We start from the raw sequence: 25286 nt of genomic DNA, 5'->3' as shown, positions 1-25286 counted from the left end.
TAACACTCAAATACCATTGCGCCTTATATTGTCGGTCTGGAAAAAGATAGTTGCTTTTATTTTGTTGCCACTTAATAAAGTATATGTGTGAAATTCACTAATTCTTTACCTTTTCAATGTTTCTGCGTGTCTGTCATTCTAGAGCCAAGATTTAACAGTTTTTCTCTTTTGATCCTGCTTTTGCATACAACCCTTCAATAGAACTGTTAGTACACAATTAAAAAGAGTCATACACAGACAGTCTTTAAGCCAATAAAATGAGGACCATTATTTCTTTTTGTGGCAGATACTTGCTTATGATCAATAAATAATGTTACAGCAAAGATTGGCTATAAAATTTATGGCCACTGATTTTGGCTATTGGTTTAATCACACTCAATAAGCCTGTTTTCCATATTATGTAAGAAAAAAGAAAAGACGCGTTATCAATTATTTCAAATACTAGTGTATATATTTTATTGAATAAAAAGATAAAAAAGAAACTGGTACTTTAGCCAAATACTGTGAGTATTTGTTTCCAGGAACTAAGACGAGGACCTAAACCAGTTCAATTGAGTTCCCAAAAAGATGGTGCGCGTACGCACAAAGCCCCTCAGACCCCCACTATATAGTATTCACACTATCAAAAAAAATGGAATACCTATCATTTTCAATAGATGATCCACTCAAATGAATGAATGGACGAACACTATATATAAAAAGCCATTACTCTGTCCGATAGTCGACCCTAAATGAATAGAGCTTGCCACGAATAGACAGATACCCCTTCAAAAGTGAAGCTTAACTTTAGAAAGACTACTCTAGCCATCAGACTAAAATAAGCCTCTCTAAAGGGCATTCACAAAAGAAAAGGCGAATGACTATCAATCCCAGTAACCTTCACTACCGCTTTCTAGCACTATCACAGTAGCAAACGACCAAGACTGCTGCAATACCCTAATAGCCACACACATACAAAGAAATGAGACTACCAAGATACCACGAATAGGGTTAAACTTATTACTATCCGATAGGTTCCCCTCCCTCCCCACAAGTGAGAAGAAGGTGCCAAGAAAAGATAGTAGCCTTCCAGCGTTGGGAATATTTGGACTTGGACTGCCAGTGCGCATAACTAAGATGGAATACCCCCTCGGACAGGACCATAAGCTAACCCTCTACACGCGTCTGTTTTACTCTCTATCAAATTCGGCAAAGACCCGTTTAGTGAAAAAAAGGCAGACTATCTTGACAGAGAATGCACTTGTACCCAGGTGGTAAATCCCCCCCTCAAGTACGTTTGGTACATTATCCTGAAAGGACAGAAAACAAACACGCTGCAAAAAGAAAGCAAAGAAAAAAAGGGTGGGAACCTGTTTTTATATTCTGAGAAGTTCCCTGACCATTATTCAGGCTCAGTTATACTCAGCTAACTTTCTAAACCCCTGTTTTAAAGGTTTATTGAGGGCTTTAGAGGTATAAAGACTGCTAAACAAATACAGAAACATATCATCTATGTTCTCCTAGTGTATTGAGTTGACACAGTAATAATAGCACTATTTTATATAGCAATCTTTTTTTCATATAGCTGCATAATCATGAATTTTGTTTGCCGCCAAGGCTTACAAAGTAGCAGTATCAGACATATACAGCTGTAGCTGGATCCAGACCATATTACTCCAAAAGACTCAGAATACATTACCTTTTAGGGATCAGAAGCTTAAAAAGCAATATTCGATCTCTCTAATCAAGTCAATATAATCTACGCTTTGAGAGACCTTAACAATGAGGCGTTATTTAGATACACAAACGTGGAGGCGTCTGATTTTTCTCTATCCTTTTATTTTTTTTTTTTTTTTTGCTTGTTTAATCTACTCTTTTGGCCTTATTTAATTGGATAAATATGACCTTTTTTTTTTAGAAAAGAGGAATTCTGACATTTTCAATATAAATTGCGCGATTCTTTAAATACAATAAGTTTTTTCTTTTGTTTATCTTCAAAAATGGCTCAAAAGCATAAGCTTCATTTTGATACACTTCAGTTACACGCTGGTCAATCCCCTGATCCAACAACAAATGCATGCGCCGTTCCAATTTACGCTACTTCATCCTTTGTCTTTAATGATACACAGCATGGTGCTGATGTCTTCGCTCTTCGAACTAGTGGCAATATCTACTCAAGGTATTTATTTCGATTTATCATATCCATTGACAATTCCTTCATAGAGTGACAAATCCTACCAATGCTGTATTTGAACAACGCATTGCTGCACTTGAAGGTGGTGTTGCAGCTACCGCTGTTTCGTCAGGTAAAAGAAAACAAATAATAAGAGCAAGTAGACTGAACAAAATAATAATAATAGGTCAAGCAGCTCAGTTTTTGACTATTGCTACACTTTGTAAAGCAGGTGACAACATAGTGTCGAGTGTAAGTCTGTATGGTGGCACCTATAATCAATTCAAAGTGTTGATGCCTCGCTTGGGTATCCATACTCATTTTGTGCAAAGCAATGATCCTGAAGAGTTCCGTAAAGCCATTGATGAAAATACCAAATTGATTTATGTGGAAAGTATTGGTAATCCTCAATTTACAATTCCTGATTTTAGAGCATTGGCTGATGTTGCGCATGAAGCGGGTATTCCTTTTGTGGTTGACAAGTAAAGTGATAAGATTACAGAGACACAATACTAAAAACCAATGGGGTGTGTGTAGTACGTTTGGTGCAGGTGGATATATTGTACGACCTATTGAATATGGTGCTGATATTGTTGTTCATTCTACTACTAAATGGATTGGCGGGTAAATCTCTCTCTCTTTTTTTTTTTTTGTATAACTAAACAACATAGTCATGGCACTACTATTGGGGGTGTTGGTAAACAATATATTATCTAGGCTGTATATATAACGTATTTTATAGTGATTGATGCTGGTCGCTTCAATTGGGATAATGGCAAATTTCCTGAATTTACAGAACCATCACCAGGATACCATGGACTTCGATTCTGGAAAGAATTTGGCAAAGAAGCCTTTATTACTCGACTTCGAACTGAGTCATTACGAGACATTGGTGCTTGTCAAAACCCATTTGCTTCCTTCTTGTTGCTTCAAGGTCTCGAAACTCTATCACTTCGTGTTCAGCGTCATCTGGATAACACATTGGTATTGGCTGAATGGCTTCAGAAGAGACAGGATGTTGCTTGGGTGTATTACCCAGGTCTTAAAGACCATCCTTCTCATGCTCTTGCCAAAAAATACTTGCATGGCTTTGGTAGTACCTTGACCTTTGGTGTAAAAGGATCTCTCAAGGTAATAAACACATATTCGAGGCATAACTTATTCTGTATCTTTTGCTAGGTATTTATTGAATCTGTCAAAATTGCTTCTCATTTGGCTAATGTGGGTGATGCAAAAACACTTGTGATTGCACCTGCATTAACCACACATCAACAATTGAGTGATGAAGAACAAGCCTCAACTGGTGTAACAAAGGATATGATTCGAGTTTCCGTAGGAATAGAGTAAGTTATTGTCATTCACAATACAGATATCAACTATCTTATAGGCATATTCAAGATATTCAATGGGATTTCGATCAAGCATTAAACAAAGCCAACACAGTTGTGTAAAATCAACATGTCGTCATGATTTAAACAAACTTATAAATTTTATTCTCCTCCTTTCTTTGTCTTTTCTCTTTTGTTTTGTTTTTTTTTTTTTGTTCATGTCAAAACCTCCTTCACCATTAGTTTCCAAGATAGCAGGAATCATTCTGCCTTTTGTGGTGTTCGGTTTATTAGGCTATACATGGTATGTTTATATATTTCGTATTTGTAGTAAGTACCCAAAAAAAAAGGGTAGAATTCTATTGGCATTAATTTCAAATCATCAAAGCCCATATATTGCTTACTTTTGATAAAACAGCACAAGCAGGTAAACTGATAGTTTATACCCACTAGGATGTTACTGAATCATACTAGTGATATTCATGATTATTGCCAGTTTCTTTTGGATCATGGCATTATTAAGCTATACTCGAATACTTTGTACATCACCAGGCAAACCTGCTAATGTAAACTATGTCAACATATTTCAATACTCACCCCTCCCCTTTTTTTTTTCTCTCTCTCTCTCTCTCTCTCTCTCTCTCTGTCAATATAGAGACTCGCGACTGAAGAAGCAAATCAAGGAGTTCATTTGCCTCAGTATTATTACTCACCCAAACTATTCCATTGGCCTACTTATACCATGCGACCAATGATGGATGCTCAAGACAAAATCACCCCTATTATTTCTGTCAGTCGTCAAGATGGTCAACCTAAATACTGTCATATGTGTGAATGCTATAAACCTGATCGAACTCATCATTGTAGAGAGTGCAATACATGTGTCTTGAAAATGGATCAGTAAGTTTCCTCTCCTTTTTTTTTATAGTGTATTCATGCGTATTAGTCATTGTCCTTGGGTCAGTGGCTGTGTTGGATTTAGAAACTACAAGTTCTTTTTCTTGTTTGTGCTGTACACTGGCTGTTATGGGTTATGGGTTTTTGTTACTTCTCTACCTGTGGTTATTACAGGTATTCAAGATATGGTAATGAGGGTCCCCTTTTTTTGATAAGTTACTTATTCTTTATGTAGCATACTGATTTGGATCCTCAATGGATAGCATTGATTATCATGTAAGTAAATAGATAGATAGAAATATGTATCAATGTTGCCTAGTGCTTTTGTGTTTGGTATGACTGTCTGTGGATTTTCAGGTGTCCATGCTTACTATATCATTCGAAATGAGACCACCATTGAACATTTAGGAGACAGAAACAATGAACTTCGAGTTGACTTTGACATGTCAGGTCAGAATTTTGAGGTTGTATCTGTCTCTCCTTTGGATAATTTATGGGAACGTACAAAGATGGAAAACTGGAAATCTGTGATGGGCAATCATCCTCTTGGATGGTTTGGTAAGTACATACATGTCACAGCGAGATAACTCATAGCATCATTAGTCCCTATTAAGCGTGGTCCTGGTGATGGTACTGTCTTTCCTTATAATGACTATATGTTTAACAATATTGTCAACAAAGCAGTCAGTCAACGCCGTTCAATGGATACCAGCCATTATGGACAACCAACGACGTATTATGAGCCTGAAAGGCTTTCTTCTATTGAAAGCACAACTCAAATGACCTCTTGATTGTAATAGTATACCTTGTACATACACGTTTTATTATATAAATAATATGATTATCGCAAGTTATAAGCTTCAGAAATACGACGTAAAGCACGGGCATGAGCAGCACGATCACCTGCAGGCGCACTACTTGCCAATAAAGAATACACCAGTTGGGCTAATCCATCTTCATCTTCTGGTAACTCAATATGTCTACGCTTAGCAAAACTTGAATTAGCATGTAAAATACCCTTGATTTGCTTCAAACACTTTTGAAACACTTGAGCATTTTGAAAACTTTCTCTTTGAGATGCTGCACCTAAGCGATACGAATCAATCTGCTGACACAAATCTGCCATATTTGAGTTGGCTCTATTCATCTGTATCTGTGCCATCACTGCCTTCTAAGTCCTGATGGTTAATCATGTATCGTATCAATCTATAAACTTTACCATCATGCCTTCAGGATCTTGGGGGGAAATAGGCGTCTTTCCCCCATCACTGTTTTGCCCTGCTAATTCAATCAAGATTTCAGAAGTAGGAATGCCGAGCTCATGAAGCAAGATTTGTGCATCAGGCGAGAGTTTTTCTTTAGCATGGATTTCTGTCAAGAATCCCATGCTCATAAACACGTCCACGGCTGTCTTGCTGGATTCAGTCGAGAGCACTTCTCGGTAAATAGTACGGCGACCTGTGATTAAATGAGTAGCAATCCATTGTGTCAACATAGGCACAATGCAACGGGGCAACATAGGCACAGCTTCTAAAGCAGATAAAGAACACGATGCGATCCAATAAGCATCAATCGTAGGATATACAAGCGAAGCCAAAAAGATCAATTGTTCATAACGAACAGCATCGTTTTCCATATTGACCAAAAGGACCAATCGATTGTCTTGTAAACGCAGCATACGTTTCTTGATATAAGCTTCAATCATGGTATCCAATTTCTACGCAGACCAAAGTTAAGTCTGTGTCCTTTTTGATGTGTATAGCTTACCTCTTCTAAATCCCATGCGATAACAAATTCTTTTTCTAACAATTGAACCAAGAAACAGAAGCGATCCTTAAACTCGTCTTGCAAGACAGTTTCTTCAGAAAACGACAGATAAATAACAGCAAAAAAGGCATCTAACAAAAAGATATGGCTCATTTGATTGGCATAGTAAGACAAGGCCATGACATTGTCTGCATGATCATTGACACGAATATTAGTATCATCATTGATATCTCTACCATCAATAATCAAATTCTTGGGCTCGTCCAACAGTTTGAAAGCAGTTAGAATCAAGGTATCCACATCTTCACCCGCTAAAATAACAAAGAGATGAGTCTACAAAGCACTTGTTGGTTTGTCTTACCTTGCCAGTCTACAGCAAATTGATGCTGAATTATCTCATGTCGTAACCATTCCAGTAAATCCTTGATTTTGCCAATACAGACACCATGTGTAGCTCGTCCATAAAGAACAATGCCGGCTACCATCGAGACAGGAGACACCACTGTACCTTTACATTGAGCATCATGCACACGCTTCGTGATCTCGGCCACTAGCTCCGTTTCATAGGACTCCAGTCGATCCGACTTGCGACTGAACTCTTCTGCTACTTCTTGCACACTTACTAAAGGACCCACGCCTAATGTGATACGACCGTATTTCTTGGGCAGTTCCAGTCCTTCCAGAAGCGTCTTGCGACGATCTTTGGCTTCACTCGGTCGAGTCAAACCATTGGATCGAATAGGAGGCGACATCATGGAAGGAGGTAAAGCAGTAGGAGGTCCTGACTGAGAAGCAGAGCGTGTTCTTCCTTTACTATCTGCTGTTGTTGGCTGTTGGTCCAAGACTTCGTCAATCAAATGAGGTAATTCAGGTACGTTTTCATAGGTGATATTAATTGGAATAAACACGACATCTTTATGGATTTTTTTTTGGCCAGGCGAAGGGGTCATATTGCTGTCCATGCTTGTGGTTGTCGAGGTCGTTGAATCAGGTGAGTCGGGTGGTGTTTGTATTTCAGCAGACACGATACGAGAGACCATACTGGTACTTGAGCGACCTGTCTGATTACTATGAAGAGTGGCTTCGATCACCATATCCACAAATCCGTCTGCATAGGCTTCTTGAAACTTGCCTGTTCTAGATCGATACCGTTCAAGACAGAAGGATAAGGCACCGTGTTCGCGTAGCAAGACTTGTGTATAAGCAGCTGTGACAGCCGAATTCAGAGGCGATCGCTTACTTTTATCACGCTTTACATAATAAGCACCAGCAAGACGATAGACATCGGACATGGGACCCATTTGTGACATGGCTTCATCACAAGCCAATGCAGGCACAGGTAGATGGTACCGAATCGCCATATACCAGATCACCAAAGGATCCATCAGACTTTTAGAGACGGGTACATAGACCACACGTTTACCCATAGTGGCCTGACGCATCAAACGCAAACTCTCATCAGCTATACGAACATGATCAAACATGTCATCCAACAAGGACTTGAGGAACGAGCCCGCAAACCAGACAAAGGCCAGCTGAGTACGTTCACTCATGCGCAACAGGATCTTCAAGGCTTCATTCACAGCTGTCTGTTTAGGCACGCCTGCTTTCTGTGTAATCTGCGTCACGGCTTGATTGACACGTTTATCATTCAGGACGATGATCTTGACCGATTCATCGGAACTACCGACTTTACGACGCCATTTACCCAGTGAGATACGACGATCTTTTTCTGGATTCATCACATCTTCATCTTGGCACCAATCATCCAATGCGTCATCAAGGTCAGTCAACCAAGCATCATCTGTTTCTTTAGGATTCCATGTATTGTTCACCAAGAGCGTCTTGATATGAGAGACCATACGTGCTGTGCGTTGTTCAATCTGGTCTTGAGAGAAGACGACACTATTGACTTGTCTGGCAATGACAAGTTGATAGTACCCATTGTCTTCATCATCTACATCGGCATTGGGTGCCTGAATGGCACAGTGCCATCCATCCACAGGTGTAGGCACACGCAAATTAGTTTCTTGACAGACAAAGTAATGAATACCATAACATGCATTGGTCAAATAATGAGACCAAAACAGACTATCGGCATCTTCAGGCACGATCGCATGCGGATCAAATGTCAAGCTTGCATCCATGGTCTTGAGTGCATAACTCAAATGAGTCGTATGTTCATTTAACTGAGACACTGTGTTGGTATAGATACTGTCACGCATGGTTGTGGCTAGTTTTGCTGCCTTGTCGACGGTGCGACTCAGACGATGCGAGTTACGCTTATGCGCCATGGCAGAAGGAGGTCCACTCTTGATTCGCTCAGAAGATTGAGAAGCGATCGGTGTCACTGTCGGTGGATGACTGGTGGCCTCTTGGCTCGAGGTATTCATATACCCCCGCAAGGAATTCATGACAGTACGTGCTCGAGAAAGTCTTGTAGGTGTACTTGTGGATCCTTGAATGGACTGTCGCTGAGGTGGATTGAAATACGTTTTGGCTGGAGGTAGGTTGACATGCGTTGCTTTTGTCCAGTAGTCTCGCATGATGTCATACCCAACACGCCATGTTAAGGGTCGCATGGAAGCCATCGATACTTGATAAATCATGGGCAACATGGGTGTTTCATGAATACCAGGTAAGTAAATCTTGGGCAAACCATATATGGACCCTCGCATCGACATACGACTGGTGGAGCTGGGTGTGCGTCGATGATGATGATGTGTATTCTCTAAACTAGCTACCTTGGGCATTTCGAACTTGTCAGCAACTGAAAGTGTAGCAGCGCAGCCAATCATGAGACGAACAACATAATCCACAGGCACAACATCAGCCACACTATCACCTACATGAGGCTGAATCACTCTAGATCCTCTTCCTGTAAGTAATAAAGTACCATTGACACCATTCACCCCATCTGCCTATAAGATATAATGATCAATCTATCTATCCCCTCCTTATTGTTGATCCTATATTTACCCAGCCCATCAAAGGTTCCTGAATACTTGGACCTACAGGACCAAGACGCATCATAGCTATTGGAAAAGGAGGTTGTGTCTCTTGTTGTCTATGCTTCTGAATCTCTTCAAGCAAGACATGCTCAGCTAATGATTTTGAATAGAGATAGGCATTACTATAAAACGAACGAAAATGCTGATGATCGACAGGTGATCCATCCACAATTTGTTGTACTATTTTTGTTGCTGATAACTGAGGCTCAGTGGGTGTCTTGGGTAATGGATAAAGTGTCTTTTCTTCAGGTGATTTATTGTTGACTGACTGAAGATTGGATAGATGAACAAAGGCAGCCATAGAATGACATTGATTGGCTAATTCAAGTAAGTGCATAGTACCCAATGCATTGACCTAATAGACTATGAGTACGCATATATATATATATATATATATATATATATGACATTTTTACCTTGACAGCATCTTCAAGTCGTTCATTACCATCTACATTGCCTGCACAATGAAAGATAATGTTGACTTGTTGGTGTATAATATCCAAATCAAGATCAGACAAGCCGAGGTTTGGTTTTGTGATATCACCAAAAATAGGATATACTTTTTCTTCAATAAATTCATCAAATACGTGTGTACCCATTGATCTACGCAAACTCACAAAGGCCTAATAGATAACAACAACAACAACAATAACAGTAATGAGTCAGATATCGAGAATAAACAGTCTACCTTATTCAACAGAATATCATCTTGTAATCTTCCACTAGCAGATCGCTGATGTTGTCGACTACTTGGTCTAAGCAACAAAAAGATTTTATCGACAGAATCATGGAGTGAATGAATGATTTTCCACAACGCAGCTTTACCGATAAATCCAGTAGCACCTGTAATCAAAATGGATTTCTGGTGATAAAATGATTGGATTGTCTTTTGCTTTGGGTCTTGTTCGTCAATAACAAAGTCATTCGTAAGTGTTATGGCTTCATCTTCGGGAAAGGGATCGCTGTTTTCGATTTCTTTAACCACATCAAACACAGTAGGTGAGTCGGGTGTTGTTGGCGTCACTGTGCCACTTGCCATATAGTCTTTACTTTCCAAGTCTGGATTCGTGATGGAAATAGTTGGAACAGACATATTAAGAAAGGAAAAAAAAAAAGAAAGGAAAAAAAATAATAATATAATTTGTCTCAGCCTTATTGAGTAACCATAAACAAAAAAAAAAACAGAAAGAAAGGGGGGTGCTTTCAGGAACACAAATGGACGATCCAATTGAAATTTAAAGGAGTCTTAAAATCATTTTTTTATGCAAAAAAAAAATAAATAAATAAACTATGGATATGTCTTGTATTCATTGACAACAAAGATCATCATCACTGTTGTCATGACTACATAAAATACATCAGCCCATGCGTATTGTGTGGATTACTTACTAAGCCACAAATCCCATTTCTCTTTAAAAAGTGTTTGGAAACTGACTGCTTTTTGTTCTTGCATTTCATCAATCGAATAGGTATTGACTATACTGTTCCTCATGCCCACAGCTAACTCCTGTCTTTTAGAATGTCTATCTCTACAAGATGAACTTACATAGGTAATAAGATCCTTCCTTCTGCCAAAACATAGCTGCACCTATAGGCTAATGTACTATATTAGATGTCATGGATAGTTGCAACTTACAGTGGTAGATCCAAGATGTCCTTCTTTAGGTGAAATGACCATCCTCAATATCCATGCTAAGGGTTTCTCTAAATGATGAGGGCTTTCAGAGAAAGATGGTTTTTTTTTATAGGCTAATTTATCCCCTGATCCTCGTTTATAGATATAGACAGCATTCGATTCAGTCCAGACTGCTAATAAGGTTCCCTCTGCATTTAACTGAACTCCTCGAATGTCAGTTGCATCATAGCCTGTATCACTGCTATAAGGCTCGATGGAGTCTGGTACTTGCATTGTATGATAGAATTCATGCATAATTTGACCTTGTTCATCTCGATATAGATGAACATACATACTATCATACAAGGCTTGAATATTGTCTGTAAAATCAAGTGTTTGGAAATCATTTCGAATCAGAGAGACAACCATGGTTTTAGCATCTTTGGATCGAGAGACAGAAGGAATAGGCATATTAATGACTGTTCTTTCATGGTGAAAATGAGCTCCATCTACAAATGCCATGTATTCTAGATTATCGTCCATAATGGTACTGTCATTGGAGTACAGATGGTCTCTGCGTATCCAATGAGTGTCGGTTTGAAACTTATCTGTAATGGCTATACCATCTGATATAGACACATTCGTATGGAAATAGAGACTTGTCTTGTGAATATCCAACGTAAATACTCGGTATGTATTCTCACTATCCATATAAATACACAAGACACAGGCTATATACTTACTTGACTGAATAAAGTCTGCTTAACAGATGAGCATAAGCATTGGTTCCCTTGGGTTGATGATACGCTAGAAACAAGGTGAATAAGGCCAACAATCACATGGTGTTTATTACCTCGAATAGGTTCGCCTGTTTGTCCATGGCTCAACAGAATAGGTTGTGATTGCTCTGAATGAGGTGGTAATGTGAGATGGGTAGGTAATGCCATAATACGGAATCGATAGAGATCTGGATTCCTAAGTTGATGATCAGTATTAGCTTCACAAGAAAGACAACTGAACATACCGAGAAAACAGGATAGAATCCTTTTCAAGCGAGATAGCATCAATCATGGTATTACCAGGTAAAATCAAGTCTTTGTAATGATATTGGTCATCAACAAGATAATATACTCTGACAATATGTTGAATATGATCATCTTGTACGATATGGTATAATACGGCGAATTGCACAGTCTCTGTATCTTCTGGACTAGAGGATACTTGTGTGATTGGACCAGGCAATAAGTGTCTAAAGCAAACCTCCCATTCTATTGGCTTATGAATAACAATAGCCTATCCATGGCACTCACCTTCTTCTGGTACGGGTCTGAGTAAATCCTGCTTTGGTTTTCTTGCTTGTATAACAAGACCTTTTAAGAAATGAATAAGCATACACATACTCTTTTTTAGGTTACCATTGACGCCAAGTTTAATAGAGTCTACACCACGTACAAAGCCTTTATTGGCTTCCAACACAGCTTCGTCATGGACATGAGTTCGGTAGACATAGTCTCCAGTTTGTCGTAATATGACTCGACTTGGCTCATTTGTTCTGGTCTTTTTCGGTAAGAATGTCTGTACAAGCACTGGATGAGGGTAAGGTGTATCTTGTAGTAAGCTCACAAAATATATCATGGCAAAGCCTGATACCAACAGTACCAGAACACGCCATTTCATTTTTATATGTATATATAAGAAAAAAAATAAAGAAGAGGGAATTTATTTTTTTCCCTTTTTCTTTCTTTAATCATGACTTTTATGACACAGGAACTTGAACCATGTCTAGCTAGACTAGGTACTACACCTGAAGGTATATCATTAAAAAAAAAGTCAAAGATATAGCTTGGCTCATCAAGAGTAGATAAACCTTCATTTGTCAAAGAAGTCTATGCCATCCAGGATATGGACACATTACGCCAGCTTGTAGTACGAAAAGAGAGAGAAAGACAAACCATCGCTAACGACCTTGAAGTAGCTGCTCGTATTGGCTTGGTCATCTCAGAAACCAATGAAGCCATACAGATCAAGCTCGAGCAACTCGAACGAGAAAACAAACTCTATCAAGATGAACTCGCTAGACCTGATGATATTGAAGATGACCGTATTTACCTTGCACAAGAACTCGATCAAGCCCGTAGAGAACTCAACAAGTTTCGAAAAGAAATGGATGGTCTGTCTGCTCAATTGAACGATATGGCGTCTGAAATGGTCGATTCGCGTCAAAAAGTAAGCATTTATGCAAAACGTCTGGCAGAAGTCGAACAGAAACTGGCATCCACTCGCGAAGTCAATACGAATCTCCAGTGCTTGCTTGATAAAGCATTGACGTCTCAAAAACAATCAAGCTCAAATACAACCCACCTTGTTAAGAATATCCAAATGGATCTAGCTCGTGTTATGGCTGAAAATGAACAATTAAGGGCACGCATTGCTGAATTGGAACACCAACAGGTTGAATGTGAAGAAAAGCTAGCTGCCATGGTCATTCAGGCTCAAGAATATGCCACTCGATTAGAGCAAGCACAAGATACCATTCATAGTCTAAGTGAACCTAAATTACAAGAAGAAGAGGACTTGATTAGTATGCATCATAACGGGTCTACTTATTCTGTCTCTTCTCATGAGGGTAGCAAAGAGACTGAAATTACCAAGGTAAAGTGTTGCTTTCTTGGTCTTTGTGTTTAATCTTTTGTTTAGGGTCCTGTATTTTCAGCAGAATTCAGACAAGAAATGCAAAAAGAAATTGAACGCAATCTCAACTTGCGAAATGAAATCCGTCATCGTATCATTACAGCAGATACAGCTTATACAGACAAGAAGAAATCACAAGAAGGCCTTAAATACCTAGTTTCTTCAGAAAAAGAAAGTGGTGGTCTTGCCAGTCTATCCACAAGCACTAGCACATCCACAACATCTTCTGTCTTATCAACAGTCAAAAAAGAACCTACGCCTATCCAAACAGAAGAAGAGCCAGGCAGAGGTCCTGTCCTTAGACCTGCTAGTTTTCTGACTGGTTTTGGTGGATTCAATGACCCTGGATTGGGTATTGCAGGTGGTATGGCTAGCAGTAATTTCATTACCCGAGGCATTCCCCCACGTACATTTACTTCACGCAACAATGAGCCTAGTATATCTACACGATTCTTCCAACGATTGGCTTCCAGACTGGACGAATATGATAAAAAGATGTCGTCCTCTTCATCTTCTTCTTCTTAGATATGTGTAACCACATGTCAGTAGAATAAAAAGTCCTTTATCATTCAAGTTGTATGCTGTGTGACACAACTGTTGGAATGACTGTCATTTTTTATTTTATTTTTTTTATTTTCTTTAGGGGGTTGAAAATCCTTCTCTTTTTTTGGTTATATAATGTCAAAGAGTATTAAAGCACTTGGCTTGAAGGGTAAACAAGACTGGAATACTTCCATTTATTGCTTTTCTCGTAATGCTCGTAACAACATGCTCTGGGAAAAAGATGGCGCTTCCAAAGCTGCCTTGAAGCACTTTTTCCAGTCTCATTTGACATCCACCCCTGCCTTTCGCCATTCACCTTCCAAAGTCACTATTCAACTCTACTACTATGCCGATCCTGCTTTCACCAACCTTGCTGATTTCAAGATGGAACCTTTAGAAAAACTCATCAGCTCACTTTATCCCGGCAAATACGTTGATTTGCGCTTGATTCGAGTTCATTACCCATACATGAATGCTGAAATCTTGGCTCAATACTTGACTATCAACTCAGAACGTATTGGCTGGTCTCAACTCACACGTAGATTCATGAAGGGCGTTCCTTTGGTAAAGCCCCCACTTCCTCATAACATGCCTTTTGGTGTTCAATGGAACAGTTTATTGCCTCAGACAGCTAATGGTCAATTGACATCGGCCATTCAAGGTATTAAATATCAAGTGTCAGGTCGTTTGGGTCGTAGAAAGGGTGCTTCAAGAACACAAGTGATGCGCAAATCACTCGGTACTTTCCAATTCACAAGTCATAAGTCCCTAGTGGATGTAGGTCGCCATACATTTGCAAACAAGAATGGTAGTATCACTGTTAAGGTTTGGATTGCTTCTGCTTTATTTGGTGTCAATGCTTTAGGAAACAAGCTTGGTAAGAAGGCTATTGAATCTGCTGCTAAACTTTAAGGGATAAACATAATATGATTAAAGAGAACAAAAGTATGTATTTAACCAGTCTAGCTGTTGTACTAGTGTTTTATGTCTCATTTGATGCCACTCATGATCTTCAAAAGCTGCTTGAATATCACTGTAATCACCATTGTCAATTCATGTTATATTGCTTTCTCTTACCTCTTCATTTGTGGTGTTAAGTCTTTGTTTTGTATTTGAAGTGTACATTGAATATCAGGATAACTATAAGGAATGACAAGTTGGACGTGTAGATCTCTTTCTTGTTCAATTGGTAAAACAAGATCGATCAGTGTATGCAGATCTTTCTGTCTAAGTAACAATGTTATGCAATGAAAGCAAGTTGAAGTTGCTTACGATGTCCTTTGAAAAAAACTAGAGTATTTCTTTTCCAACTGATCGAGTTCTAAGTTTCGAATAGCTTTCTGTATTGAATTCGAGTCATGAATAGCATGATCTTTATGGTTTTGTTCGCCAAGTTTTACTTTTGAAGTATGAAAAGGCAAAATATGTGCAAACTGACAGTCTTGTCCTGCTCTACAGTTTCCTTGCGAATAAAACCGACAAGGAGCGGGGAAACGTTTTGGTGTAGTGTACATGGTTGACTGTAGAAAAAAAAATGGAAAGAAAGATTTTTTGTATCACAGTCTTTTAAATTGTTTGTGCTCTTTCTTTACAAATAAATAACTTGTCTATCTTGTTTCCTTTTTCCTTTTTCTTTTCTCTTTCTGTCTCTCCTTCTCTCTTTTTTTTCGTCCTGAAAAGACATTCTTTCTCTATTCATACTTGCTTGTCAACTTTTTTTTCTTTTAACAAGGACGTGCGTAACTGTCTTTTAAAAAAATCGTTGTCTATCCCTCCCTGCCCTTTTTTTACATTAAAATGGAAAGTAATTCATTTGAAGCTCTAGAGCACCAAACTGCACCAGAAAGTACTCGAGGACTTTTTGATTCATTTATCTCTGATAATAAGGTAATTCATAAAAGCAGCAAGCTCCCCCCCCCCTCCCTCTTCCCCTTATCTATATATATATATATAAAAGAACCCTAAATTTTAGGTAAAAAAAAAAAAGCATGTAAATTAATTTGATTGATCCTAGTTTCCAAGAGACGCTACTCCTTTACTTGACAAACGACGTGCTTCTGTAGACCCTCAATCTACAAGATCAAGACCACTTTCGTATCAACCACAACAAGGTCGTGGCCATCAACGTTCTCGGTCAGCAAGTGCTTCCGATTTGGCTTTAAATACCAACGGACGTCGAAACAATTCTGCGTTACAAACCTTAATTGAAGAAGAAGATGCCCAAAGGAGAAAAAAGGATGTGGATCTCGACTCAATACAAGACATGATCAACACACTCAAGAACCTACCACCCATCATTTCAAATCCAAACCATCGTAAACAACAAAGCATGTCTGCTACTTTAGCACTTCACTCAAGCGGAGGTCATTATGCTCAGGTTACGAATAATAAACGAGTGTCGCACAGCAGTAGTAAAATGAGTTCGAATCCCTCATTTGAAAACCAAAATATGGCATCGGACCCACTGTTTGAAAACAGCTTATTGAACTCACTTTCGCGTGATGAAGCATTGGCAGAGGCAGAAGCCAAGTTGATGGGTACATTTGGACAAAAGAAGAAAGAAGGAAGTCGTAGTCGAAGAAATTCTGCCCAAGGTCCTCCTCCTGTGTTGACGTCTCGTCGGTACTCTGAGTCGCAATCCTTTGATCCTGTGGGTATCAATACCTCTTCTTCTTCTTCTTCGGGGCTTATGAGCAGACGTACTTCTTTGCATACACTTAGTGAACATGAAGCCACCGAAAACAGCCTTGCTTCTGGTCGACGTATCGTATTCAACAAGCCATTGAACCTTGCATCCAGCAACAAAGCCGAGACCAATGATTTCATGGAAAACAAGCGATTATCAGGCGGTAGTCATCAACGTCGTTCATCTCGCAACCTGGACTTTGACTGGCGAAACACCAATAGCAATGTATCGAGTCCCACCCAGAATTCCTTCCAGTTGGTACCTTTCACACCCACCCGTGTTAATTTCACTCGAGATGATGCTAACCCTCATCAACGTCGTCCCTTGTTTATTGCTCATTTGCCATTTTCTGCTTTGCCTTCATTGTTCCGTGCACGTCAATTGAGCCGTGGTTTATTACGTGTCAATAAGCGTAACCGAAGTGACGCTTATGTCTATTGTGAAGATTTGGATGATGATATTTATATTTGTGGCTCTCGTGACAGAAACAGAGCTTTGGAAGGTGATGTTGTTGCTGTTCGATTGGTCGATGTAGACAAGGTATTGCGTGAAAAGAAGGAAAAGGAAGAAGCCAAACTGGCTCGTAACGGGGGACAGGCTAGAGTAAGATTACCTGATGAAGAGGACGAAAATGAAATTATTTTCGGTGGTGATGATGATGTGAATCTAGTGAAGCCCAAGTATTGTGGCGTAGTGGTTGCTATTCTTGAAAGAGCCCAAAATCAAGTCTTTTCTGGGTAAGTTAAGATGTATTTAGTGTTAAGCTTACCTTTTTCTTAGTACTTTAACTTTGATGCGTCCCAATAACAAGCGTGCACAAGAAGAAAAGGCTGCTGAAGAAGCAAGAAAATCAATTCAAGGAAAAGATGCTGTCATTCAAAAAGAAGCACCAAGAATCGTCTGGTTCAAGTCTACCGATAAGCGTGTTCCTCTTATTGCCATTCCTATTGAACAAGCACCTAACGATTTTGTTGAGCATTGCGAAACATACGCTACTCGTCTTTTTGTGGTAAGAGCAAACAATGGAATTTTTTTGGAGGAAACAGAGTGAATAATAAGCGATCATTTTCTAGGGATCAATGAAGAGATGGCCTATTACTTCCCTTCATCCTTTTGGTACTTTGGAACGCGAACTTGGTTCTGCTAATGAGCTCTCTACTCAAACCAAGGCTATTTTTGCTGACAACAATGTGACTGACAGTGATTTCTCAGAAGCTGTTCAAAGTTGTTTGCCTACTTTACCTTTTAGATTAGAAGCGGATGCCTCTCGCCGTGATGTAAGACAAGATGCAATCACTTTTACGATTGATCCTAAAGGTTCTAATGGTATGTTTTCCTTTTTTTTTTTCTCTTTTATCTTATCCTTTCTGTAGTATTGGATGATGCACTGTCTATTAAGAAAGTGGACGATAATGTATGGGAAGTGGGCGTTCATGTTTGTGATATTGGCTATTTTATCAAATCACATTCACCACTTGATAAAGAAGCCCGTGCTCGAGCTGTTCGTGTGGACCTTGTTCATACACATGTGCCTATGGTTCCTGAAGTTTTGACAGAACAAGTTACCAACTTGGTACCTAATGAATCCAGGTAATGGATTGTATGTAAACTTGTAGATGCTAATGGTTTTGACTAGATATACTTTTTCTGTTATCTGGAAACTAGATAGTAAGGGTCGCATTCTAGATACATGGTTTGGAAAGACGATTATCAAGTGAGTAGCGATGGATGGATTAAGAGAAAATTTACAGTTTGTTATGTATAGATCGTCTGCACAACTGACATATGACGATGCACAAAAGTTATTAGACAACACCTCAGAAGATACCAGCCCTATTTCAAGCAGTATTGCATCGCTCTATGAATTATCTAAAATGTTGCACGAGCAGCGTAAATCAAATGGCTTGTTTACTCAAATGCGCGATCGTCTTGAATACGAGTTTGAAGAAGAAGGAAAACCTGTTACGGTCTCGATTGCTCACAAGAGGCCTGTTGAAATGATGGTCAAGGAATTTTTATTTTTGGCTAACAAGTGTGTAGCTCAAAAGATCTCGAGCGAGTTTCCAGAGCAAGCTTTGTTACGTCGCCATGCACCTCCTTCAGAACGTAAAATTGTAAGTAACAATGTACGTATGAGGGAAAACTTATTTTTTTTTTTTTTGTGCAGAATGAGTTAGTTATGTATGCTGCTCGTCATTTAGGCGTCAAATTGGACAATACAAGTGCCGGTTCTCTCGAGGCTTCTATTGAAGCTATTCAAGACCCCAAACTTCGTAGAGTTGTCTCCATGATTGTTCTAAAGACATTCCAGCCTCCTAAATACTTTTGCACTGGAAGTGTTGATATCTCTAAATACGCCCATTATTCTCTTCATGTTCCTCTTTTTACACACTTCACTGCTCCTAGTAGAAGATTTGCTGATATTATTGTTCATCGTCAATTGGAAGCTGCTATTGCTCCTGGAGGTAAGAAAGCCAATACAGAGAGAGATAAAAGAGAAAGCTTACCCCTGATAGAAAAACGATTCCTTCTTGAAAGAGAAACAGTACATAAACTTGCACAACATTGCAATATCAAAAAAGATGCTGCCATCTATGCTCGTGAACAAAGCAGTACTTTATTCTTGTCGATTCACATGAATGAATTAGCGCAACAACAGCAACAACATGCAACAGAAGTCGATACGCCTATGAATCCTCATAGTCCTTCTATTGTTTTCCGTGAAGCCATTGTTGTTGCTGTGTTTGATCAATATTTTGATGTTATTATCCCAGAACTCAATCTCGAGAAGCGTGTTCATCTTGCTTGTTTGCCAGTCTGGAGATCAGATTACAATCGATACGATCAATCCTTGACCATGTTCTGGAGAAAAGGCGTGGATACTTCTTCTGGTAAGAAAAGCGAATGGACTTTATCCGATGAAGAAGACGACGAGGAAGATATTGATGAAGAAGGTTTATGGGAAGAAATGAACCATACTGGTTCACCAGACAAAACTACCTACGAACACAATACTGAAGAAACTATCGTTAGTCAATTAGCCATTCGTGGACAAGAAGCCGTTAACATCCACAACAATAGTAAGGTATTTCCTAACAAATCTGTTTCTACTCCTGTTGTTATGGATCGCCGTCCCGATACAACACGTTCTTCAAGTCGTCGTGCTTCAATTGTGCGTGCAAGGCTTTCAGATAGTACTGCCTATAGCACTGAACAGGGCTTCCAAACCATCAAGGCTTTAGACAAGATTCGTGTTGTTCTTATTGTCGAGATAGGTAGAACCCCACCTCTCATTCGTGTTTTGGCAGCCAATCCTTTCTCTTAATGGATTCCTTTCTTTTCTACGCATGTGTTTCTATATACCAACGACATTTGAATGTCTCAAATATCCTACCTTTTTGTTGTATACACCTCTTTTTAACTATCTGTCCTTGTTTCTCATTAAAATTATAAAAATTAGTTTTGTAATGCTACATGTCTACTGAATGAAGAAAAGAGAGCGTAGTTGAAATTGAGCAACAGTTACATTAGATGAAACTTCGGTGGAAGATGGGTTGGCTCCCTGTTCGTCCTGTGCCTTGTCGTTGTGGTCATCCACACGCCTCGCGTAACCACTTGCTCTCTTGCCTCTCTGTTGCCTCTCGTCTTGGTGTTGCTGTGGATGTTCAGCCTAATCCTCTGAATTTTGTGCTGAATCAGCTACCTCGGCTCGCCTCTCTGCCATCTCCAAATGACCAACATCATTCTATCTCTCTCTTGCGTTGGTCCTCCTGGTGGCCAACTCTCTGCGAGATCATGTTGGAAATGGACATGATCTGTCTGCCGGATGCTGAGTTCAGTCCCTGCTCTTAAGTCATTGACGGTCTTACCCTTCTGGAATGGTTGCTCCTCCTGTTGCCTCCTCTCTCTACGCCTATCTGGGTGTAGTTTGATTCACTTTTATATTTTTTTCTTTCCCTTATTTTATATTTCTTCCCATTGGAGTTCCTATTCCTTTTTTTCTATCTTTATGATTGTTTTTTATATTCTTTGTACTAGTGTTAGTTTTCCTTACTCTCACTGCTCTTATGACTAGACATTTGCCCCATAGGGATCAGTATTACAAGTCATTTAATAAAAATAAAAGCTTTTGCCTACATTAGATGAAAGAACCAGGAGCATGTCGTAATGTGCATGATCAAAATATCAAAAATATTAAAAAGAATTTTCCCCAACGGGGAATTGAACCCCGGCCGCGTCGGTGAGAGCGACGAATCCTAGCCACTAGACCATTGAGGACTGTTTTTTATGTCAAGTTAATATTTCTTTAAGGTTTGTATCCAAAAATACAGGTCAGGTGACGATAGAATATTTTCTAGCCAATGGTATTACTGGGAAAATATTCTAGAAGGCAGTGACGTCTGTGTTTTGATATTATAAGTCTTTGATAAGTAACTTATAATCATCAACAACACGGTATTTATATTTTTCTATTCTATACTAAAATATCTATTCTATCACTAATAAAGCAGGAAGTAATTATATCCTTCAACTTGATTGATTACTTCTTTTTCGACGAATGCCACGCGAGCTTGGCGTCTCCTAAAGGCAACTTCCTTAAGCGTAATAGATTCAGTCTAACCTTCTTTCTTTTCTTGTTTGATATTTGAGGTTTAAACCTTTTTTTGTTTGATCTATACATATAGGGAAGGTTATATTCAACCTCGATTGGCTGTTGGCGGTCGGAAGTACTAATATCTGCGACATTTATATTAATTTTTAATTTTTTTTCATGTTTATATTTATTAGAAATCACGTGATCGAAAAATATTACCATAGGCTTGTTCTTTAAGTCTTGATTTTAAAGAAGTACACCAAAAATGAAAATTATTTAAACTAAGTAGTTTTTATCAATAATCAAAAATGAATGCTCTTTATTCTTTAGATTATGTGGGCTATTTATATGTTTTCTAGTTATTTGTACCAGTACGTGATTAGTAATTGAAGACATGAAATATAAAATAATATACTAAATATAATTGCTAATAATTGACTAATATCAATGTTTTGCTAAGTATCCTTTTTGGTTCTTTTTCTTCGTTCTTTGCTTCATTTTATGTTAGGTGAGAACCTTCTTTTCTTTGCGTTTGCTTCTTTTCGGAATTTCATTTCTAGTTCTAGCATGAGTTGTGCATTACTTGCAATGTGCCTCGTAACCAATTTCGGCTCGACATTTACATAAAATGCAAAATAAAATATATTAGCTGTTTAACTATATATCAGCCAATTAAATCGCTTTCACGTGGACAAATCTCTGCTCTGTTTGAATGTTGATTTATGCACCGTTTTAAGGTATTGTATTTACTGAATCTTATTCAACACATGGTTCATTGTTTGAACAGATATATTCTTACAATAGGTTTTCCAAAGTTTTTTGCTTTCTAGAACTTGTTTATTAAGAGCGTCTGCAAACTTCAAATAGGTGTCAATCGATAGATCACTTAAACCATAAGACTCTTTGTATCGTATTTCAATTCATAATTCAATTGAGGCTTGGGATTCTTATAACTATCTTCCTTATTTTATCTGCAAATATTAGCCACATAATGAGCATAACCAAGCAAAGTGCCATATTCACGCTTTGCTTCAGAAGCATTAAGGATTCGTATTGATAGATTCTGACAGTTGTCATGTATACTGGAAAGATAGAAGGCGCAACATGAACCACCACAACAGGTTCATAATCAAACAATGGTTGATTGATCATGGGTACTTGATGTGAACCCGGGTTATGTCAATCAGGATGCTTGAGTTCAAACTCATCTATTTCATCATATATATTCTTGAGCCATTCAACGTATTCTTTTACATTTCGTTGAATTGAGACTTGATCATTATCTGGTTTAGAGTCTTCTGAAAAAGGTATCTCAATATAGTTGTCTATTTCTACATCCTCTGTTAATGAATGTAGTTCTAGTTCACGCTGTTGTGAGATGAAGAGAGAATAGATATAAAATAAGAGAAAAGGTGAGAACACAGAGAAAGTCCGTTAGAACTTGTATAGGCTTTTATTTCCCCAAAAGAAATCTTATCTTTTTCAATTGCTATAAAATGTCGAGGTATTTATACTTTTTCTTCTCGGTCAAAATATTGTTTTGGGTTAGCTTCTTGACTACGGATTAATTTGTTAGATCAGGAGCAATTAAGAGAAATGTCTTAGAAGGTTGTCAGCTCAGCCAATAGTACATGATCTGGCCCGAACTTGAATAAACTATTACATATTTGTCAAATGCCAATGCCAATGTATTTGTCAGCTCTAACTGTCACTTTATGAGGGCCATTAATAATAACAAAGTCACTAGGTTCATAATCTCTGACTATGAAGACGATGTAGTACTTCTAGTAGAATGAGTGAATGTCAGTGACTATAGATCCATTGCAATTGTCATAGATGTGATCTATGCATATGAATTCATATATGTTCATACATCAAAAAATAATCCATATTGAGATAAGCATAAAAGTGGCCAAACACAATATCAGAGTAGATAGATGTAATACCGACATAATCCTTTAAACATCTCTTGAAAAAGTCTCTTGGAGATGGAGGAACGTGACCAATGACATAGATTTTGACACCTTCAAAACGAGATTTTTCTAGTTGCTGTTGATACCATTCCAAATGAGTAGAGCCTGAAGAACCTTGTTTTTGGCAGGCTTTAGCGAGTGGGTTTTTCTTCGAGAAAAACATGGTGTTCATTGACAAGACCCGTAGACCAGGAGCAACATCAGCAGCAAAATACTCACCTTTCAAAAAATCTTTGCGTTGATGCTTAGGAATCCAATGATCCCAAAGCTGTTCAAAAAAAAAAAAGAATAACACATTGTCGTTCAACTCGATATAGTTGTGAGGCTGTAAATCATTATTACCAATAACAGGAATAACAGGAATAGCATGAGGGTTTTCAGGGCTGGCAGAGAAGACGTCGTTTATCAACTTGGTCACTTGTCTATTAAGCTCTAACACTTTGGATTCTTTTCGAGGTGGGAGCGATCCCAGTCATGCCTTGAGTTGTTACCAGTCTAAATAACAAAGTCAAGTTTATCTCTCCATTCACGATGAATCTAGTCCATTGTGTGTTGGATAAGAAGTTCAGGTGCATCCATTCTCATACTAGGAACGTCCATTGGAGGACAAAGTTGGTGATGCTTTGAATGTTTATGTTTTTTAGGTTGTACATGACAGCCAGATTTGATTGTGGCGCCTTCAGTGTAATGATCATCCAACTATATTTGTTAGACAACACATAGTATAACAGTCAAATTTACATGTGTATCTGTGATTTGAAGAAAGTAACCAAATTTTTTTATCGTGATTTATCTTGACTTGCCTCTCGTTTCTCCAACTTATTCAGGGTATGAGCCGCAATGACTTGTATAAAAGTAAACATTTGCCATAGCGCTAAAAACGCCAACAAAAGCACAGCGACAAAGCTAAATGCTTTTATTCTTGGACGGAAAAGAAAATGATCGAGATCAATTCATTTAATATGCTAGAGTTCAGATTACAGATCATTTTTGCAGCTGTCAAAGACTGAAAACAAAAGAGTCACAAAAGCCACTGAAAAAAATTCATATGTAGGATCCATAGCAATATTTTTTTAGCTCCTTCTCTTTATTTTATTTTATAAAATGGCTCCCGTCAAGGCTAACACTGCTGCTGTCAAGAAGTCCAAGTTCATCATTGATTGCTCTGGTCCTGCCAACGACAAGATCTTTGATGCTGCTGCTTTCGAAAAGTACCTTCACGACCGTATCAAGGTTGATGGTCGTACCAACAACCTCGGTGAAGCCGTTACCATCTCTCGCTCTGCTGACAACAAGATCACCGTTGTTGCCAACATTGCTTTCTCCAAGCGTTACCTCAAGTACTTGACCAAGAAGTTCTTGAAGAAGAACCAAATCCGTGACTGGCTCCGTGTTATTGCCACTGACAAGCAAACCTTCGAACTTCGTTACTTCAACATCGCTAACGATGAAGAAGCTGAAGACGAAGAATAAATTACTTATTCTCAATCCATGTATTTATTCTAGAATAATAAAAAACCTTTTTTTGTTGTAGAACTATATATTATTTAAAAGTGTAGTACAGTCATGTTTGTTTTTAATTGTATCACAATTTGTTCAGTTCGCTATATTTGTCCCACTTGCTGTTTCTACATTAAACATTTTGGGTTTTCAAGATCAAACTATTTGCTCAGGTAAAATTGGCTCTTAGAGTTGAAAGATTATTTCACTTCAAATTAGAAAATCACACTGATAACATGAAAGCAAGAAATATAAATTAATAAAACAGAAATTTCTTGCTTCTTTTGAACAAAAAAAAAAGATTCTCTAGAAAATAGAAAAACCAGTAAAAGGAGGAAATGACAAGAAGGAAAGAAGGCCGGATCAATATACAAAAGAGAAAGATCACAACCAATTACTCCACTACTTATAATCAGGTATGCTAAATAGATATATCAGTTGACTTCAAAAAGAAATAGATGGATTTAATTGGCCTAGAATAAATAGAATATTGTCTCAATCTCGAGTTGGAAGGTTAGCTCTCTTTTTG

General features: G+C 38.4%; 12 protein-coding genes and 1 non-coding gene across 13 annotated transcripts; 6 read left to right on the top strand and 7 right to left on the bottom strand.

The window, feature by feature from the left end:
• The first annotated feature begins 1840 nt into the window (after nucleotides 1–1840).
• Nucleotides 1841–3694, top strand: B0P05DRAFT_566028 (Cys/Met metabolism PLP-dependent enzyme-domain-containing protein). Its single transcript, XM_051581008.1, has 8 exons — nucleotides 1841–2158; nucleotides 2203–2285; nucleotides 2340–2634; nucleotides 2690–2776; nucleotides 2824–2849; nucleotides 2895–3283; nucleotides 3332–3495; nucleotides 3540–3694. The coding sequence occupies exons 1-8, from the start codon at nucleotides 1980–1982 to the stop codon at nucleotides 3601–3603; spliced, it is 1287 nt and encodes a 428-aa protein (XP_051429192.1). The 5' UTR covers nucleotides 1841–1979; the 3' UTR covers nucleotides 3604–3694.
• On the top strand, nucleotides 3666–5215 carry B0P05DRAFT_566027 (DHHC palmitoyltransferase-domain-containing protein). The gene is made up of 8 exons (XM_051581007.1): nucleotides 3666–3810; nucleotides 3869–3907; nucleotides 3955–4046; nucleotides 4136–4380; nucleotides 4427–4565; nucleotides 4613–4653; nucleotides 4697–4935; nucleotides 4981–5215. Exons 1-8 carry the CDS (start codon nucleotides 3699–3701, stop codon nucleotides 5166–5168), a joined length of 1095 nt encoding a protein of 364 aa, XP_051429191.1. The 5' UTR covers nucleotides 3666–3698; the 3' UTR covers nucleotides 5169–5215.
• On the bottom strand, nucleotides 5216–10268 carry B0P05DRAFT_566017 (male sterility protein-domain-containing protein; the record flags this gene model as incomplete). Its single annotated transcript, XM_051581006.1, has 7 exons — nucleotides 9844–10268; nucleotides 9572–9778; nucleotides 9124–9510; nucleotides 6506–9065; nucleotides 6145–6455; nucleotides 5597–6094; nucleotides 5216–5545 (listed from the first exon to the last, which is right to left on the bottom strand). Exons 1-7 carry the CDS (start codon nucleotides 10246–10248, stop codon nucleotides 5219–5221), a joined length of 4695 nt encoding a protein of 1564 aa, XP_051429190.1. The 5' UTR covers nucleotides 10249–10268.
• Nucleotides 10269–10443: 175 nt separating this feature from the next.
• Nucleotides 10444–11859, bottom strand: B0P05DRAFT_481633 (uncharacterized protein; the record flags this gene model as incomplete). Its single annotated transcript, XM_051575190.1, has 7 exons — nucleotides 10444–10499; nucleotides 10545–10655; nucleotides 10702–10750; nucleotides 10792–11040; nucleotides 11519–11577; nucleotides 11624–11745; nucleotides 11795–11859. Coding segments are annotated over 7 exons (711 nt in total), but the record flags the coding sequence as incomplete, so codon positions are not given.
• B0P05DRAFT_362616 (uncharacterized protein) lies at nucleotides 11629–12559 on the bottom strand. The gene is made up of 4 exons (XM_051573627.1): nucleotides 12223–12559; nucleotides 12081–12140; nucleotides 11795–12038; nucleotides 11629–11745 (listed from the first exon to the last, which is right to left on the bottom strand). The coding sequence occupies exons 1-3, from the start codon at nucleotides 12445–12447 to the stop codon at nucleotides 11859–11861; spliced, it is 465 nt and encodes a 154-aa protein (XP_051429188.1). The 5' UTR covers nucleotides 12448–12559; the 3' UTR covers nucleotides 11629–11745; nucleotides 11795–11858.
• Nucleotides 12520–13986, top strand: B0P05DRAFT_592643 (uncharacterized protein; the record flags this gene model as incomplete). Its single annotated transcript, XM_051583013.1, has 3 exons — nucleotides 12520–12580; nucleotides 12632–13422; nucleotides 13468–13986. 3 exons carry the CDS (start codon nucleotides 12520–12522, stop codon nucleotides 13984–13986), a joined length of 1371 nt encoding a protein of 456 aa, XP_051429187.1.
• Nucleotides 13987–14229: 243 nt separating this feature from the next.
• B0P05DRAFT_481667 (uncharacterized protein) lies at nucleotides 14230–14916 on the top strand (the record flags this gene model as incomplete). The annotated part of the gene is made up of 1 exon (XM_051575191.1): nucleotides 14230–14916. One exon carries the CDS (start codon nucleotides 14230–14232, stop codon nucleotides 14914–14916), a length of 687 nt encoding a protein of 228 aa, XP_051429186.1.
• Nucleotides 14917–15187: 271 nt separating this feature from the next.
• B0P05DRAFT_362506 (uncharacterized protein) lies at nucleotides 15188–15575 on the bottom strand. Its single transcript, XM_051573626.1, has one exon. It carries the CDS (start codon nucleotides 15516–15518, stop codon nucleotides 15273–15275), a length of 246 nt encoding a protein of 81 aa, XP_051429185.1. The 5' UTR covers nucleotides 15519–15575; the 3' UTR covers nucleotides 15188–15272.
• Nucleotides 15576–15581: 6 nt separating this feature from the next.
• On the top strand, nucleotides 15582–20310 carry B0P05DRAFT_565980 (uncharacterized protein). The gene is made up of 9 exons (XM_051581005.1): nucleotides 15582–15891; nucleotides 16019–17427; nucleotides 17471–17699; nucleotides 17764–18016; nucleotides 18064–18280; nucleotides 18327–18404; nucleotides 18456–18804; nucleotides 18858–19155; nucleotides 19207–20310. Exons 1-9 carry the CDS (start codon nucleotides 15802–15804, stop codon nucleotides 20013–20015), a joined length of 3732 nt encoding a protein of 1243 aa, XP_051429184.1. The 5' UTR covers nucleotides 15582–15801; the 3' UTR covers nucleotides 20016–20310.
• Nucleotides 20311–20896: 586 nt separating this feature from the next.
• Nucleotides 20897–20968, bottom strand: B0P05DRAFT_t124. The gene has a single exon. It is a non-coding gene; the product is annotated as a tRNA-Glu (tRNA).
• A 1120-nt stretch (nucleotides 20969–22088) lies between these two features.
• On the bottom strand, nucleotides 22089–22745 carry B0P05DRAFT_565975 (uncharacterized protein). The gene has a single exon (XM_051581004.1). The coding sequence runs from the start codon at nucleotides 22434–22436 to the stop codon at nucleotides 22212–22214; it is 225 nt and encodes a 74-aa protein (XP_051429183.1). The 5' UTR covers nucleotides 22437–22745; the 3' UTR covers nucleotides 22089–22211.
• A 396-nt stretch (nucleotides 22746–23141) lies between these two features.
• On the bottom strand, nucleotides 23142–23857 carry B0P05DRAFT_592638 (uncharacterized protein; the record flags this gene model as incomplete). The annotated part of the gene is made up of 2 exons (XM_051583012.1): nucleotides 23142–23704; nucleotides 23845–23857. 2 exons carry the CDS (start codon nucleotides 23855–23857, stop codon nucleotides 23142–23144), a joined length of 576 nt encoding a protein of 191 aa, XP_051429182.1.
• Nucleotides 23858–24358: 501 nt separating this feature from the next.
• On the top strand, nucleotides 24359–24789 carry B0P05DRAFT_565972 (ribosomal protein L22e; the record flags this gene model as incomplete). Its single annotated transcript, XM_051581003.1, has 1 exon — nucleotides 24359–24789. The coding sequence occupies one exon, from the start codon at nucleotides 24362–24364 to the stop codon at nucleotides 24728–24730; it is 369 nt and encodes a 122-aa protein (XP_051429181.1). The 3' UTR covers nucleotides 24731–24789.
• Nucleotides 24790–25286: the final 497 nt, after the last annotated feature.

The sequence above is a fragment of the Gilbertella persicaria genome, assembly GCF_025201335.1.
Source record: "Gilbertella persicaria strain CBS 190.32 chromosome Unknown B0P05scaffold_84, whole genome shotgun sequence".
Lineage (NCBI taxonomy): Eukaryota > Fungi > Mucoromycota > Mucoromycetes > Mucorales > Choanephoraceae > Gilbertella > Gilbertella persicaria.
The sequence above is the reverse complement of the archived record's forward strand: the minus strand, read 5'-3'. Positions and strand labels throughout refer to the sequence as shown.